Source organism: Grus americana, chromosome 24 (assembly GCF_028858705.1).
Source record: "Grus americana isolate bGruAme1 chromosome 24, bGruAme1.mat, whole genome shotgun sequence".
Taxonomy (NCBI): Eukaryota; Metazoa; Chordata; class Aves; order Gruiformes; family Gruidae; genus Grus; species Grus americana.
Genome location: NC_072875.1, coordinates 2,620,982 through 2,636,123, shown reverse-complemented (window position 1 = coordinate 2,636,123; position 15,142 = coordinate 2,620,982). Strand labels below are relative to the sequence as shown.

Sequence of the window (15,142 nt, the reverse complement as noted above, 5' to 3'; positions counted from 1 at the left end):
GCAAAACGCACACTAATGCGTATCCAGGCTTGTCCTGCAGGCCCCGTTCTTGTAGCACCGGAGGATCTTGTCCTTCCTACCGTAGTTGTCCTCTGCTTTGTGCCTAAGCAGCCTCCAAGGCATAAATCCTAGTTGTCAGCCCCTCTCTCTGTTGTTGGCTGCAAAGCCAGGTTTTCCCTCTGTACCCCACCTAGCACACACCGATCGAACTCGCCTCGGAGCACAACACAGAGTGGAAAGCAAGTCTCCTGCCAGAGGCAGCATCTCCCTTGCCTTCCCAACAATCACTTTTTTCCCCTCTCTTCTGCCAGTTGATTTGAGAACCAATTTACAGCCTGCCCCACAGCTGGACAAGATCCACTACTTGACAGAGTCTCTGCGGCATATCACTAGTGAACTGAATGGGGTCCTCGGCGTCTTGGACTCTCTGAACGATCGCCAGTCTCGGCTCTTCACCTCGACGCCCTGCGATGGTGTCCCTATTTCTACATATACCTCCTTGGCAGGACTTCAGGCGGGTGGCTCCCTGGTGTCTCCTGCCGGGGTGTCTCTGGTAGACCCGTGGGCCTGGAGCACTGGGCTGAGCTCCAGTCGCTCTTTCGCAGCTGGACAGTCAGTGGACAGCATCCTGGCAGAGAAATGGCACAAGTATTTCCCGGGTAAGTCTCCTGTTAATCCATCTGCTTGCTTGCCTACGACTTCTGGTTTTGCCATCCTGCAGGCTTTAACCAGCTCACCCCTCCGGTGCTGGTAAGGCCAGATGCACTGGTGCTGCTGATGGGCACGGTGCTAACAGGATAAGGAATGAGAACCTCGTTCCGGGAAGTGCAGCATATGGCTCATCTTGTCATCCTGTTTCTGGAGGAGTTCAGCCTTTAACGTACACCCACGAAAGCAGTTGTTACTAAAGCAGGGAGCAAAAGAGGAGACAGCCCTGCTTCACTGGAAGCCTCCTGTGAATTGCAGATGGGGTTCACCATCTCTGTTTGCTTAACACCACTGTGGCCTCAGCAGGTGGCTCAGCTTGTAAGGACAGTGTCTCCATAGCCCAAGAAAGTAAATGCACCCAGATGTAAAGACTGTCAATTTTTGGGGGGCCTGTATGTAATGTCTGTTTTCCAGGTGGGTTCCCGTCGCTCAGTGGAAGCTCCAAACCTCAGGACGACAAGCTGGGATACGTACCTGCAGAGTAAGGGTCTTTTTGCCTTGAGCTGTTGTTTCGCTGTGCTGCTTTTATTTCTCTGGAATGACTTGCAGGTCACAAACAAGTAGACAACAAAATCATAAGCTACATATTAAGTAGACAAGTTAGATATTAGTAGTTATGCACCGCCGCATGCTTGGCGCTGCCTTGTAGCTTGGCTGGATGGAGCAGAGGCTGCCACCCAAACCTTGCTGATGCTACGCAGACAAAAAGGAGGGCAGCAGCCTGATAGTGGGCGGCTGCTGCAGCAGCATCGCTCTACGATGCAGTTGGGCAGAGGGCTTAGAGCCAAGAGGAGGTTGCTTTTTGTTAACCGTGGCTCTTTCTGTAGCTGCCCATCACTTTCCTTGTCATGTCTGGGGTTGTTTCTGCTTAGACCTCTCTTTCCCACTTGTCTCTTTGTCTCTGCAACAGTGAACAAGTACGGCTGTTCCAGCACTCCCAGTTCCAGAGCCGTGAGTCAGACAAGATGAGTATTCAAGGAATGATTGAGACCAACAAGAAATGGCTGGAAGACTTCAAGAGGGATTCAAAAGTGTATCCTTTGCCTGGCTCTGGTGTTTAATTGCACTCCAGCTTCCTGCAGCAGGTAGGAGGAGGCAGCAGGAGGAGAGTGAATCAGGAGCACTGAAGCATTGAACAGCAATTTTAGTGTCCACTTCTACAAAGGAATACGATGCTCAGCATTTACAGCGTGAGTGACCTGTTGGCTCTTCCTTGAGTCTTACTTGACAAAGTATTTTCCCTGTCCACAGTTGTGCTGTGATGCTCTTTGGTTAAGGAGGTTTTTTTTTTTTAAATTCTCACATTACCAGGTCCAACTGCTGTGTACCACAGCAGAGCAGAAGCACTAAAGAGTGCTGAATGGAGGAGGCAGCAGGGTCCTAGCCTTGGAGGCCAGGTTTTGGTGCCGCTGACACGGCCCCAGCCTCGCGGGTGACTTTGCCATGGGCAGTCCCTGCCTGGAATGATGCGAAGGCGTCTCTGCGAGGTGAGGGTGCCTGGCATGTGGGGTGGCCCCACGGCTGGGCAGGGAGTGCTGGGGCTCCCCAGCAGAGCTCTCCCTCCAGCTCGGTTTTGAGGCATGGCGTAGCACGCGGTTGGATCGAATGAGCGAGAGGTCTGGGCGCTGTTAGCGGGGATGTTTCCAGGCTTGTGTTGTAACAGCATTATGCCGGGGCCATCCGTATCTCCTCTGCAGCGTACGCTGATGTTGGCAGCAAATCCCTCGGGTCTCCGAGCGCGCACACTGTCCTGAGCACGGTGCTCCTGTGAATTCCCTAATCCCCCTTTAATACCATTTGACTTGGATGCAGCAGGCTAAAAACAACACGTGTGCGCGAGGCTGGCTCCTGCCCCTCGGTACCTGCCCCGTCTGCTGGCTGTGCTCATGCGTGCTAATCCTGTCTCTGAGCCAGGCTTTTCCTTCACCCGGCTGCCAGACCTCTCTTCCCAGGTGCACAGAAGCCCCCTGCCAGCAGCCCCAGCCTACTTCAGCTAGGACTGGATGAAAACAGACAAATTAAAGTGTACTATTACTAAAAGGTGGGACTTGGCTCTGGAGAGACGGCGGTGGGGGCCCGTGCCCGTATTTCCCTAACGATACACTGGGTTTTGGCGATGCCTGGCCACCTCCGCTGTGTCTTTGTGCTGTGCCCTTGAAATAAAGTCTCTTCACGAGAGAGGGGAGGAAGAGGGAAGTGAACTTCCCAGGTGGATTCTCCTAATCCTGTAATGTGTCTAAATATACTTTATAGACTGTTTAATCCAGTGGTGAAATATCAGGGCTTCAATAAATCAACAGTTCTCTCATTAGTATTCTAGCGATCACGAGCCAGGGCTGTGAATCACGGAGGACTTTGAGTAACTGGTCAAGGGGGAGGATGTGAATCCAGCTGAGACTGTGCTAGAGGAAGCGTGTCAGGAAATGAGCCCACACTGATGCCCAGCAAATGCTTAATTGCAGGTGGGCCAAGTCATCTGGGGAGAGGGAACTGGGAAATGGCTGTAGAGTCTGGGGACAGAATTGGGGAATGGCAGATTGTGACTCTTGGGAACTGTTCCTCTCTTTTGGGCCGAGCTCCAGACCCCTCTCCAACAGCTGGGGAAGCAGACGGGAGCCCTTGGTGCCCGGCCTTGCTGCTCCTGCAGCAGCTCTGCCGCTCTCTGGAACGGGCTCTGCGCGGCTAGAAACCAGGCTGAGGCGTTGGGATGCACAGCTCTCGGACCTCAGCCGCCAGACGGTGGCCCGTCGCTTTGCTCACTGGGTGGCTGCAGTGGTGTTCCTCTGCAGAGGCTGGATCCACAGCGCGTCACAGCCCTGCTGGGGTGAGGGAGCTGCAGGGGGGACAGATGGTGCAGCTCGAACCAACGGGGAGAAGTCAGGGAGGTTTTCCTACTGCTGAGTGGGAAATGTGGTATTTGGTTGTCTTTGTCAGTATTTCCTCCAAGCCGACTTTAAATATTTCATGTTTAAAAAAAATGTTGAACCACTTGCCATTTTGTCTGATGAAGAAGTCTGCATTTCAAGGGATCCCATCTGTGAGAAATCATCTTCAAAGTCGCTCTCCATAGAGACGGCTGATGCAGGGAGGGTGGTAAAGCCGCTGCTCCGCACCCTTTTGTGCTGTTTGTGTTCCTCGGTGTGGCTAACGATGTGCAGCGGCGTAAAGCAGAATCCCCTCCTGCTTTGCTTCCCGGGTGCTGCGTACCGGCACAACGCTGCAACAGCTCACGCTGTTTCTATTTCTATATATAGAAAAAATTATGTTTATCAAAAATATATAAAAGTCTTAAGAATGTCTGTACGTGTCTCCTGCTGATTTCCCTAGAATTTTTTATTTACTGGGGCAGCCTTTGTCCCGGGACAGCTCGGTCAGGTCCATGTTCTCCAACCTTCGCTTGCTAGTGAAGCGCAGGGTAGTCCGCCTGCAGGTGCTGCCAGTACAGAATCTCGGCGGTGTCCTTGCTGAGGAAATCCTGGTAGCAATGGCTTGGTTTGAAACGTGTTCCTCTTTCCTGGCGAAACCCACGATAGCAGCTGTATCTGGTTTTGTACACAAATTAAATCAATGTGAGCCTGTTTTGTATGGCGGTGATGTTTATAGCTCTGTTTTTCTCTCGTTGAGACGTCATGTTGTAGCCCTAGATATCCAGCTTGTACTTACCTTTCACATCTTCCCCTCGCTTGTCTCCGGGCTGTTTCATGTTTTGTCTTGTCAAGGTCATCTCTGGCAATTTCCAAGACCACTTCAGCTCACTGCGGCTTTATTACCATTATTCTATTAAGTACCTGGCCAGGGTAGCAAATGCAGGGGCAGATAGAAAGCTAAAAAACAAAACTAGAAAAGCAATTCTTCATGGGGCTTTCAGCCAGCAGGACAGCTTTTCATGGGCTCCTATCCTGCCCTTTTCATAAAACTGTCGTATAGTCTCGTTACAATGGTTGTCTCACTCCAGAGCTTTATGTCAAGGTTGGAGGACGGGCTGTGTGCAGGAACAGTCCAAGGCCGGCTCAGCTGGGCGCCCAGGGAAGGGCTGCCCGCGGGGTGGGCGAGGGTGCTGGGGTCTCTGCCGAAGCAGGTGGGGTGTTCTCCCTGGGGAAACGGGGAGAACTGTTGCAGTGGAGGGGAACAGGGCTTCACTCTGGGGCTGCTCCCCGGCACCTTGGGATGTGTTAAAATTGGCTAACTCTGCAGAGTGGCTGTTGCTACTGATTTCTCCATTTATTTCAGAGCAGCCATGAATTTCCCCAAGTGGTGTTTTAAGCGCTGCTGCGGCAGCAGTGTGCTTGCTGGAGTCCTGCCGGTGGGATTGCTGAAATCAGGCAGGATTGGTGATGTGCTTTTCCTCGTTCCCTGGCTTGTTCCTTTCCCCTTCTTGCCTCCTTCCAGCAGCCCTGGGATGCCTGTGGCAGCTGTTCCCAGCTGTGTGTGTTTGCCCCTTTGGGATTTTTTCCCTTTAAGGTAGTACGTCATAGTGCACATCCTTAAAACAAAATGCAAACCACCACCAAACCTGGAGTCGCCCCAGTTCTTGCTGTGCTAGACCTGCACTTGTGTGTCTTTGCCCGCTGGAGAGCTGTGATAAGAACCACTGGAGGAGGTCTCTGCTGGCAACACACACTGTCCAGGTAGGTGTGCTTTTGGGGACAGGTCCCCTACCCCGCTCCTGAGGCAGCTGCTGTGCAAAGAGCACAGGGCGACTTGGAGAAATCCAAAGTCTGTCTGAACCATAGGCGCCTCCTGGGTTTGGGAGGCCTTGCTGTCATCCTGCCGAGCAGCCGTCCCGAGCAGGGGAGCTCTGCCCTGGCTCGTGGTCTGAGACGCAGGGGTGTGTGCGCGTGTCTGTGCGCACCGGCCCGCCTATGTACGTAGAGAAGAGGATTTGCTTTTCCTGGAATGCCGGTACTGTGTATGTTGGAGAAACGCGGCGATTATAAGAGCAAAAGGACAGGGCGCGATTACTCCGCCAAGATGAACGCGAGCCGTAAGCTCATTAAGGGGCTTGGAGTCTGCCTGCCGGAGAAGGGACGTTTCAGTCCCTGGCTGCTTGGAGACTGCTGCGCGTCGCTCCCAGAGCTTTGACTCCCCCGAACAGAGGGAGCCCCTTGGCGACCCCAGCCATGCTGGCGACCTTGATGACAGCCCTGTTTTTTGTGGTGAGAGCTTTTGGACAGGTGAGTCTGGGCTGACCTGGCGGCAGGTCGGAGTTACATGCTTTTCATTTCTAGAAGCATGTGGGTTATCTTATTAGAGGAGGTGGCGAGTGGTGGGGCGTGTAGGCATGCTGAGTCTCGGAGCTCCAAAAAAACCCCTTCCCTATCTACGGCTGCTCTCTGGGGAGAAGAAAGAAAGTGGAAACGTTTTCTCTGCTGGCCAGGGGCTGCGTCGCCAGCCTGGCTGACTGTTGGAGGACAGGCAGTGGCTCTTGGCCCCACCGACCATGCCTCTGGCTGTGCTAGCTCCTTCCCGAGGGTCCTGCAGCGGCGTGCCCTGGCCCCGCTGTGCGGTGTGCGTTGCAGGGGGAGTGACCGTCCTGGTGTCACAGCGCAAGTCTGCAGCGGGGCTCTGAGCCCTGCCTCTCCTGCAGTCTCCAGACCAGCTCCTGCCCTCTGCAATTCTCTGGCCCCACAAATACCTCGGGGCAGGGAGAGGAGGCAGAGGTCTCTGCCTTGGTGGGCATGGCCACCTGCGGCACCCTGGGCAGGAGGTCAGGGCCACCTGTAATTGATACAGAGCCTCGTGGCCTCAGCCTTGCCCGTGAGCTCTGCAGCCCCACCACCTCGTGATGAGAATCGGTCGTCAGTGTGGTGCTGGATGACATGCTGAGCATTGCCACAGCTGGCGAGGTCCCCGTGAGTTGTGATGCATTTGGAGGAGCAGCTTGTTTTGTTGCTCTCCTGCTTCTGTCCTGTTCTCTTACCTGCTGCAAATCCTTTCTGTGTCCAGCTCGGGACCAGCCTGTTCCACGAAGAGCCCCTGCCGTACCTTGTGTACCAGCCCCTGCCCTGGCAGATCCAGTGTGTGACCCAGAGCCGCCGCACCAGCCGGGACAGCGAGGTGAGGGCTGGCCGCTGCTGCGTGCAGTCAGCCAAGGCAGCTGGCTGGGGGAGCGGGCAGTGCCCAGTGCAGAAAGGAGCAGCACGCACCTGTGAACCAAACAGGCTGCTTGGAGCAAAAGGCTTGGGCAAGGGAGAGAGGTTTTTCTCTTTCCCTTGAAAGACAGAAAATAAGGTGATGCCAGGAGGCAGAATAAGCTGAAAAACATAAGAAAGGTATTTGTAGATTCAAGCTCAGTTTTAGGAATGAACATATCCCCTAGCAGACCTGACGTTCCAGGTGGTACAGTATCACAGTAGGTGCTGGAGTTGAGGGAAGAAACCCAGGAGGGTCTGGCTCCATGCTGACTTGAAATGCAGACCTGGCGAGGCTAGCCTGTGCCAATCTACGTCTGATGATGCTACCAGCATGTCAGATCTGACTTTTGATACAAAGCTCTTTGGTCCTCCTTGGAGGATTTCTCACAAATGCGAGTTAATCACTCAGTGCTCTGTAGTGCTCTTTAAGGGAACAATAGTAAGTATTTTCAAGTTTCTCAAAGGGAATGGGTAGTGGAAAGCTCGGCGAGGGCAGCCCTGTCCCTTTCAGAGCTTCCCAGCTGGCCTGAAAGGGACTGTGCTCACCCCCTCTGCCTGAGATATAACTCAGTCTTGTTGTATCCTACTTTTGCAGAAAGGCAGGAGCTCTCGGCACAACAGCATCTACTCGATTTCTGGCGAGAAAGGTGAGTATGGAGCAGGCAGGGAGACAGCCCTGCCCGAGTAGTTGGGGAAGCTCACGGCTGTGACCGAGACACAACAGAAGGGCAGGCGTTGCAGTACCTCGACCCTTCTTCGCCTCTTTCGTCTTCCAAAATCTCTCTGACATTATTAAGGGGTATTTTGGAAGTCAGCTTTGTGGGAGGGAAGCCCTGTAGATAGCTTTATCTCCAGCCCGTGGCTTGCTGGCTGTACAGCATTTTTGGTCAGTTCTCCTCCCTGTGGAGGGTGCCCTTCATCCCACCCCCAGGAGGGCAGGTGAGTATGCACAGGATGGTGAGACGTCTGCTGAAACCTGTACTATCAGCAAGCGAAGGCCTCGGTGCTGCACACACAACAGCACCTGTGTGTGCACGCAAATCCCTGTCTCCCCTTTCCCATGAAATCTGCTGCAGTGAGTCACATGGGTCACTGTCCCCTAAAACAGCCCCCCCTTCCTCTTCTCCCTGGTCTGGCGAAGCCCCTTGAATTCGCCCCTCTTTCCTCCTCCTTGCTCTTGCCCCTAAGCCTCCGCCCCCTCTGTCGCGGTCAAGCGCTCAGCAAAGAGGATTGCAGCACTTCTATTCTCAGTGCAGCTCGGGCGGCAATCGGATCAAGGCAGGTAAAGCGATGCTGCGGCAGAGCGGGCGGGGTGCTGAGCTGTGACATTCCTCCTCAGTGCAGCGGTAGCTCTGGCCAGCCCGCTCGCTCTTTTCGGGGTTTTGCTGCCACGTGAGCACGTGAAGGTCCCCCGGGCTGACAGTGGCACTTGTGTTGGTGCAGCGGCGGGTGTTACTGATAGTCCCAGCCGTGGCAGGGCTCCTTCAGCGGGCGTATATCTTGCAGAGCTGTTGGCAGCCGGCACGGCCGGGGGCTCGTTCCAGCAAACATAGAGCAGTACATGCCCCGGTGGCTCCCTGGCCACCGGTGTTTGAATTTTTTTTTTTTTGCAGCGGGTGGGATTTATGGCTGACGATGTGTCTTGTTAAGCAGGGCAGGAGGGAACCAGTTCCCAATGTGGACTCTTTTTATGTATCTTTTTATTCGCATCCTAAAAGAAATTGCAAAGTAAAAACAGGTTCAGGTGACAGTGGTGAGTTTATACAGCAGCATCTGGCACCAGGATTTCTGATCGCTGCTCGGGGGGTGCTTAGCAGTGACACGCTCGCTTAAAGGAGCACTGCTGAGTGGCTTTGATTCAGTTCCTGTTGAATTTCACGATACTTCCCTAATGCCACATTAAGCGTGGGGTGGGGAGGGCTCCCATTTGTCAGCCTGAGAGCTTTATTGCTGTACAGTGCCGGGCTTTTTTTCTAATCTTATTTGTGTGTGTGAAAGTAAGTGAGTATCGTACTTGGTGATTAAACGTGGGGAAGCTGAGGTCTTTGGGGAGTAAAGCTGTGTAAATAGAGGGCTTAGCGCTGCCACGGAGGCCGGGCTTTTCTGCGCCTCCTGTTCCCCGCTCCGTGTCCCTCTGCTGTGGCGACGTGTCCCATGGGCCGCTGGAGCTGTGGCTTCACGCTGTGGACTCTCCAGCCTTTCACCTCCATCACGGGGTGAAGCCCTCCTGTCTGCGGGGAGCCAGGGGTACGCGGAGGCCAGTCTGCCTCCACGGTGGGGTGATGCCGGAGCCCTGCCCCGCTCAGCAGAGCCTGCTTGAGGCCACCGGCAACGCCTGTGCTCGCTGTGAGGCTCTGCTGTCATCCTAGGCAACGTGACCCCTGACGCCAGCGGCGAGAGCAAGTTCTTCAGCGATCCTTCCGAGAAGGCGGCCGTCACCATCCAGACGCACTTCCGGAGATACCAGCAGCAGAAGCAGGAGAAGAAGTAGATGCGTCAGCCACCCATGCCCTGCACCGTCCCTCCTTTTTGTCTGTTCTGTACCCCAGAGAGATTTGTGGCCGTGGTGACGGTGAACCTGCTCCCTGATATATAGCTGCCGGTGCCCCGTAGATGCTCCGCTGTTTGTGTTGGTTGCTGCTTGGAGTGAGATCTCTCTCCTGGCCAGTCCTTCCCCAGACAGTATTGCCTTGTGGGCCAGGGTAAAATGGGCCAGGGGCCGTTTGATGGGACCTGGGCACCCAGGGAGTGACCCGCATTGACAAGCCTTTCCTTGGCAGCAGCACCCAGAGCTGCGTGGGGGCTGGCTGAGCTGTGGGAGTGGGGCCCTGCGCAGCTGATGGCAGCTGTGGCTGGCTGCTTGCTGCCTAACTGGGGCTCGCTTGGCCTGGTAATAGCCCTCCCCCGTGCCTCTCTGTCTCCATTCTGCTTCCAGAGGCACTGGGGTAGAACAACTGCCTTTGTCCCCTGCTCGGGGCGGCTGGCTCGCGGAGCTGCTGAGCACGGCGTCCAGGAGCTGGCCCCGAGCGGGATGTCACCGAGTGGGCGTGCCGCAGGCAGCGAAGGGAGCAGGTGCTGAGCCACGTGCTGACCGTGAGCTGATGCTATTTTTCTTGGGGAGAACTGCTTGGGGTGCTGCGGCTTCAGAGCAGGGATGCGGTGGGGCTCTGTCTCTTGTGGCTGCGTGTGCCGAGGCTGAACCCGCTGCGCTCTGCTGGGTCGGGCTCCTTCCCCAGATGCCTCGCAGCTAACTCTGGCATCCGAGCGCCCACTTCCACCCAGCCACCCTCTCCTGGACTTTTGGTCCAGCAAAGCTGAACAGAGACCTGCTCCTGGTCTGGCAGGGACAGGACCCCAAGATTCCTTTTGCAAGGGCTCCGTCTCCAGCTGCCCCTGCCTATAGTCAGTTTGTAAGCGCTGGTGTTTGGTGTCTGGCTTCTGCTGGTGCTCAGTTACTGCCTGCTGGTGTGGTCGGCATCTGGTGCTGCTCGCAGCCTTCCCCTGAAGGTGGTGATGGTTTGGTCTGTCAATCTGCGGTGGTGTGAACCGCCCGAGCTAGCGGACAGCAGGAGGGGCGCGTGGTGTGTAGCCTGGTGTCTGGGGGCTTGGCTGGAGAGCCGCGCAAGGCAGCTGCTGAAGCAGACTCGAAACCAAACCGGCTCTTTGGATTTCTGAGCTTGATAGGGGTTTTTTTTTTTTTTGCCTGTTTGCTGCTGAAGGCAGAGTTTGGCTCACATGGCTTGAACCGGCTGTTTTCCTTCAACTCCTGGTGGGTTACTGTGTGCAGCAGCACTGAGGGGCAGTGGGCTCGAAGCTGGTGTCTCACGGCCGAGTGCTGAAAATGAAGGCTGTCTTAAACCATGCAAAGCCAGGGATGGTAACTGCTGGGGAGGGTAAGGTGGAGAATTCTTGTGAAGATGTAGAAGGAAATCTGTACTAGCCAATTACAATAAAGATGTGTTAATCCGTGTTAATCTGTTCTTCTTTTAGTGGCTAATCGACTTACTCTCACAGTTGAGAACACGCTTGCCGCCTCCTGCCTCTTCTATTTAAAGGCTGGGATTGGCATTTCAGAGGCGCTGCATGGTTGCCTTGCCATGACACTGTTTAGAGGTGGTGGTGGACACTTACAGAGTACGGATTTTAGAGACCCAAGGGTAGTGAAGGCTAATGTACGCTGAACTGTCTTTAAAATATTGGGGAAAATGGTTGAGAAATGCTAGTTTGCTTGTCAACACTTTGCACTGTTCTCGGGGAGAGACAGACAGGGCAGGACTGATTTCACTTGGCTGAAAGCAACCACTAACCAGTGTAAGGCAGATGTGACCTTGGGAGAAAGTGATGTGGACTGTGACATGCTGCTGCGTGGACCCCTGGGTCCTCAGCCCTGGTGTGCTGCAGCAGCCTGCCCGGGAGGGTGCAAGGGGACGTGCGGCCAGGAGCTTCCCAGGACTCTGGATGAAGTGAAAGGCTGGGTTGTTGGTGACTCCTTGCATGAAAGAATTGGAAACTCACCAAGGTTTTATTGTCACCAAAAACTTGAAAATCAGAACAAATCTTGGGATTCATATTAAAAACAAGGCCACAATGGAAAACCCAAAGTAAGTACCACAGAAGAAGAATAACCTTCTCATGCCTGGATTTGGAGGCTGGCTGAATGCTCTTGATACGACTTTCCAGTGTATCAACGGTGGAGGCTCTGGATGCAGGGCAGTAACCCCAGTCCTTTATAGCAAAGGAAGGCGTTGATGGGGGTTTTGGTGCAAAACACGAGTGGGAAATAGCAATCCTGGCACACTGGTGGCATCAGGCATGATTTCTGATGCCTTCTGGCCAGCCAATTTGGGAAGTGTACTCCCCCTCTCTGCAGGGGATGGCTCTGAGTGTTACCAGAATAATCACCAAAACAGGCAAAAAAAAAAAAAAAAAGGGGGGGGGGGGGGGGGGGCAAAAGAAATTGTTGTAACAGCTTCTTTCCTGAGCCATGAGTGTGGAGCCCTGAGAGTGAAGAGCTGCCAGGCCATCGCCAAGGCACTTTGAGCTCTACTGGATTTAAGGAGTTAGAACCAGATGGCGAAGGCGGATCTGCTGACTAGCGTGACAATGCAAGCAGGTAAGGGGGCTGCAAGCTGGAAATGGAAACTGCAGGTAATCTTGTGGTAAGACCAATCTGGTTTTAAATGAATAACTTATTCCTTTATCATTAACTAATCTAGGACAGGTATTAAATTCAACTCCATAGTGCTTAACTATAACTGACGTGTTAAACGTAGCAGTTGTAACATCTATGCATAGATGTTACTTTTTTTTTACCATTTCCGCCGCCGCCGCCCCCCCCCCCCCCAACAGAAGCGCTGTTTAAAAGCTAATGTTGTTGTCACTTCTCCCTCCATGCTTGCTACCCACACCTACCATCCCCTTTCCATACAAAGGGACAAGCTTCCTATTTTTATTAGTTGCCATACTTTAAAAGAACTATTAAGTTAAAGTCTTAACTAACTGCACTTTCATTTCCTCTTAGTTACCCAAAGTAGAACTTTGCCTTCCAGGAGGTTCTAGTGCTCCCTGAAGTCTCATGAACTATTTTAGTCTTCTCGGATAGCAGAACAGGTAAGGAAGGTTGCTGGCCCTGGGCTGCTTGCCTGGGCTCTGGCTACTCTTGTTTTTGCTCTCAGATGTGTATGCATTGGGGATTAAAGCTGTTTACTTACAGAATATTAGCATTAAATGTGACTGCTGCAAAGGAAGTTGAATGGAAACTGGAGCGATTTCATTTGGTGTAACTGGAGCGCAGAAGCCTTGGGCTGCAAACTGTAACTGAAGGTTGGTCGAACCTTGGCTTGGTCGAAAAGGAGAGGTACTGGCATCTTCACAGCAAGATAAACTGGACAAAGCCTACAAGTCAAGGGAACGACCTTCAAAGAAAGAAACCATTGCATCTCAAGTCAACAGAGATCGGCCCCATGCTGTGACACATGAAGGGACGAGAGCCCTGATGGGAGCGAGTTGCTGTGAGTTGCTTTGCCAGATACACGTGCGATAGTGGAGCCGCACCGTACTTAGACTGTATGCCATGCTGTGCCGGAGCCGTGCCGCGGTCTGAAGGGTCTGTGCAGCAGTTAACCCCTCCGGCTGAGCTGGACTGGGGCTCGCCGTCCTGCATGGGGGTTCATCCCGCTGGGCCGGCCCTACGGCCGGCATGGCTTGGCGGTCGGTGGCGTGTCCTGGGCGGCAGTGCTGTTCCGAGGACCCTGCTCCCACCCCTTCCCCTCCTCCTGCCCCGGCGCTCTGCAGGTTGGCACAGCTCGGCAGGGAAGCGGGCAGTGCTGGGCGCCGCGTGTCCCAGGGCTTCTTTGATCTGGATTCAACCTACCGTATGTATTAGTGCTGTGCCTCTCCCTCCTCCAGAGATGTCCTGGCCCCAGCCCCTCACTTAAACGCCCATGTATAAACATAACCTTTATTGCACACAGCGCTGGGTTTTTTTTCATAGAAAAAGGTATTAACACATAAGCATTTGCAAATTGAAGCAACTCCTGTTGTTTTCAGAACAGTAAAACAGCATGCAATGTCTTGGAGACGTTCCTTTTTAAAACCACCGACAAGATCAGGGAAAAAAAAAAAATTCGCTGAGTCTTTCCTTGTGCCCCTTTCAAAATGTGAAATATATATATATGTTTACATATATATTATATTTTTAAATCTGTAACATCAAATTCTTTGTGCCCTGGTTTCTTTTTCTGTTCGGAGAAGAAGAAAATAGCTTCATTTATACAAAAGAGTTCATTATGTACAAGTTTGTTAATTAAATATAAATGGCGGGGGAAACGAGTGGTGTCCATCGTGGGCGGTTTCAGGTTGGTGCCCTACACCAGCGTGTAGGACTTGGAGTAGGCTCCGGCCCCTTGTTTTTGAGACCTGCCTACACCCGATGTGCTCATTTCTAGGAGCGAGTCCCTGGAGCCCCCCACTTTGGAGTGCGTGGGCACCCGCGCATCGGCGGTAGCGGGGGGCTCGGCAGCGGCGGGGGGTGCTGGGGCGGTGCTGGCGGTGGGCGCAGCGGCGGTGCTCGCTGTGACGGGCATGGGGAGAGTCCTTTGAGGTAAGGTGGTTGCGGCGGAGGCCGGGGGAGGCAGGACCAGGGGCTTGGCGCCGGGCTCCAGCGTCATGTGCCGGGCTTGAGCGTGGTACGCCCGGGCGAGGTTTCGGATGGAGGCTTCCCGCGGCGGCACCACGGGGCAGGGCTCGTGGGTGTCGGGCTTGCGGAAGAAGGCCTCCGACTTGACGTAGAGCGGGAGGTTGCAGTAGTCGCCTGCAAGGGGAAGTGGAGGTGGGTGAGGGGCTGGAGGGGGTCCTGCTCGGCCCAGGGACCCCTCCTGGCCCCCACCCTCTCTCTCGGTGTTACTCATCCTATGCTAGTGTGATGATATTCTGCATTCCATAATGGTCACGCTCTAGGCAGTGCCATGTGTAGAGTCTATCAAATGATGGTGTTCAATGTCTTACATAGCATGTCTATAAGCTATTACAACAGGTAAAGGTAAAAGCAAGTAAGAATGTTTTTTAGAATGAACATTTATGTGTAATACTGGGTTGGTTGGTGGGGTTTTTTTTAGTGTTGTATGTCACGTGTAAAGTTTTCAGATACGCTGTATTGTATGTAATAGATTGCATTGTGTTACTGGTCTGTCTGGGATACAAGACAATAGTACCCATGGTGGTGTATAGCACATTCTGCTCTAATGTATTTTGTGTGAATACTTGTCACTGTGGTATATTAGATGAAATAGCTTAATGTACTATGCTGATGTGTACTGCATACTGTAAAAAAAATGTTGTATTATCTGTACCACGTATGCTGTTTGCATGAGCATAGTATGCTATGTTGTGTCAGTTCGTCAGTTATGGTACATGTACACGTAATGCATTAGGTTTTTAACTGCAGTAAGTAATGCTTCAGACTGCATTATTTTACATTGAATATGTAAACTACACCAGTTAGACTTGTACTGTTCTGTAAAAGATACTCTATCACATTTATTTTAACTGTTCAGCATTATAACTCTATACTGGTTAATTGTAGATATGAAGTGAGGCATATATTGATACCTATATAATACTTATACTGAATAGGTTGTGATATATCATAACTGTATTACTTGCAGGAAAATATCCACAGTACTGTATTTTCAAATACTTAAACACTATACTACTTCGAAATTCCATTTCAAGACATACCGCTTTTACTTATAATGTCCAAACATTAATGTCTTAAATTTTATTCTCTGTTAAGGTATTTC

At 52.8% G+C, this 15,142-nt stretch overlaps 2 protein-coding genes across 9 annotated transcripts in view; one reads left to right on the top strand and one right to left on the bottom strand.

Moving 5' to 3' along the window:
• Positions 1-2,886, top strand: part of CEP164 (centrosomal protein 164) — a 37,172-nt gene extending 34,286 nt beyond the window's left edge. For all 3 annotated transcript variants that reach the window (XM_054802988.1, XM_054802987.1, XM_054802985.1), the window contains 4 exons: positions 312-659; positions 1,123-1,189; positions 1,619-1,741; positions 2,647-2,886. In XM_054802988.1, the coding sequence (XP_054658963.1) occupies positions 312-659; positions 1,123-1,189; positions 1,619-1,741; positions 2,647-2,746 (638 nt within the window). In that variant the 3' untranslated portion in view covers positions 2,747-2,886. The remainder of the gene's footprint in view (positions 1-311; positions 660-1,122; positions 1,190-1,618; positions 1,742-2,646) is intronic.
• A 10,458-nt stretch (positions 2,887-13,344) lies between these two features.
• DSCAML1 (DS cell adhesion molecule like 1) overlaps positions 13,345-15,142 on the bottom strand; it is a 118,024-nt gene continuing 116,226 nt past the window's right edge. For all 6 annotated transcript variants that reach the window (XM_054802977.1, XM_054802978.1, XM_054802976.1 and 3 more), the window contains one exon: positions 13,345-14,154. In XM_054802977.1, coding sequence (XP_054658952.1) covers positions 13,709-14,154 — 446 coding nt within the window. In that variant the 3' untranslated portion in view covers positions 13,345-13,708. The remainder of the gene's footprint in view (positions 14,155-15,142) is intronic.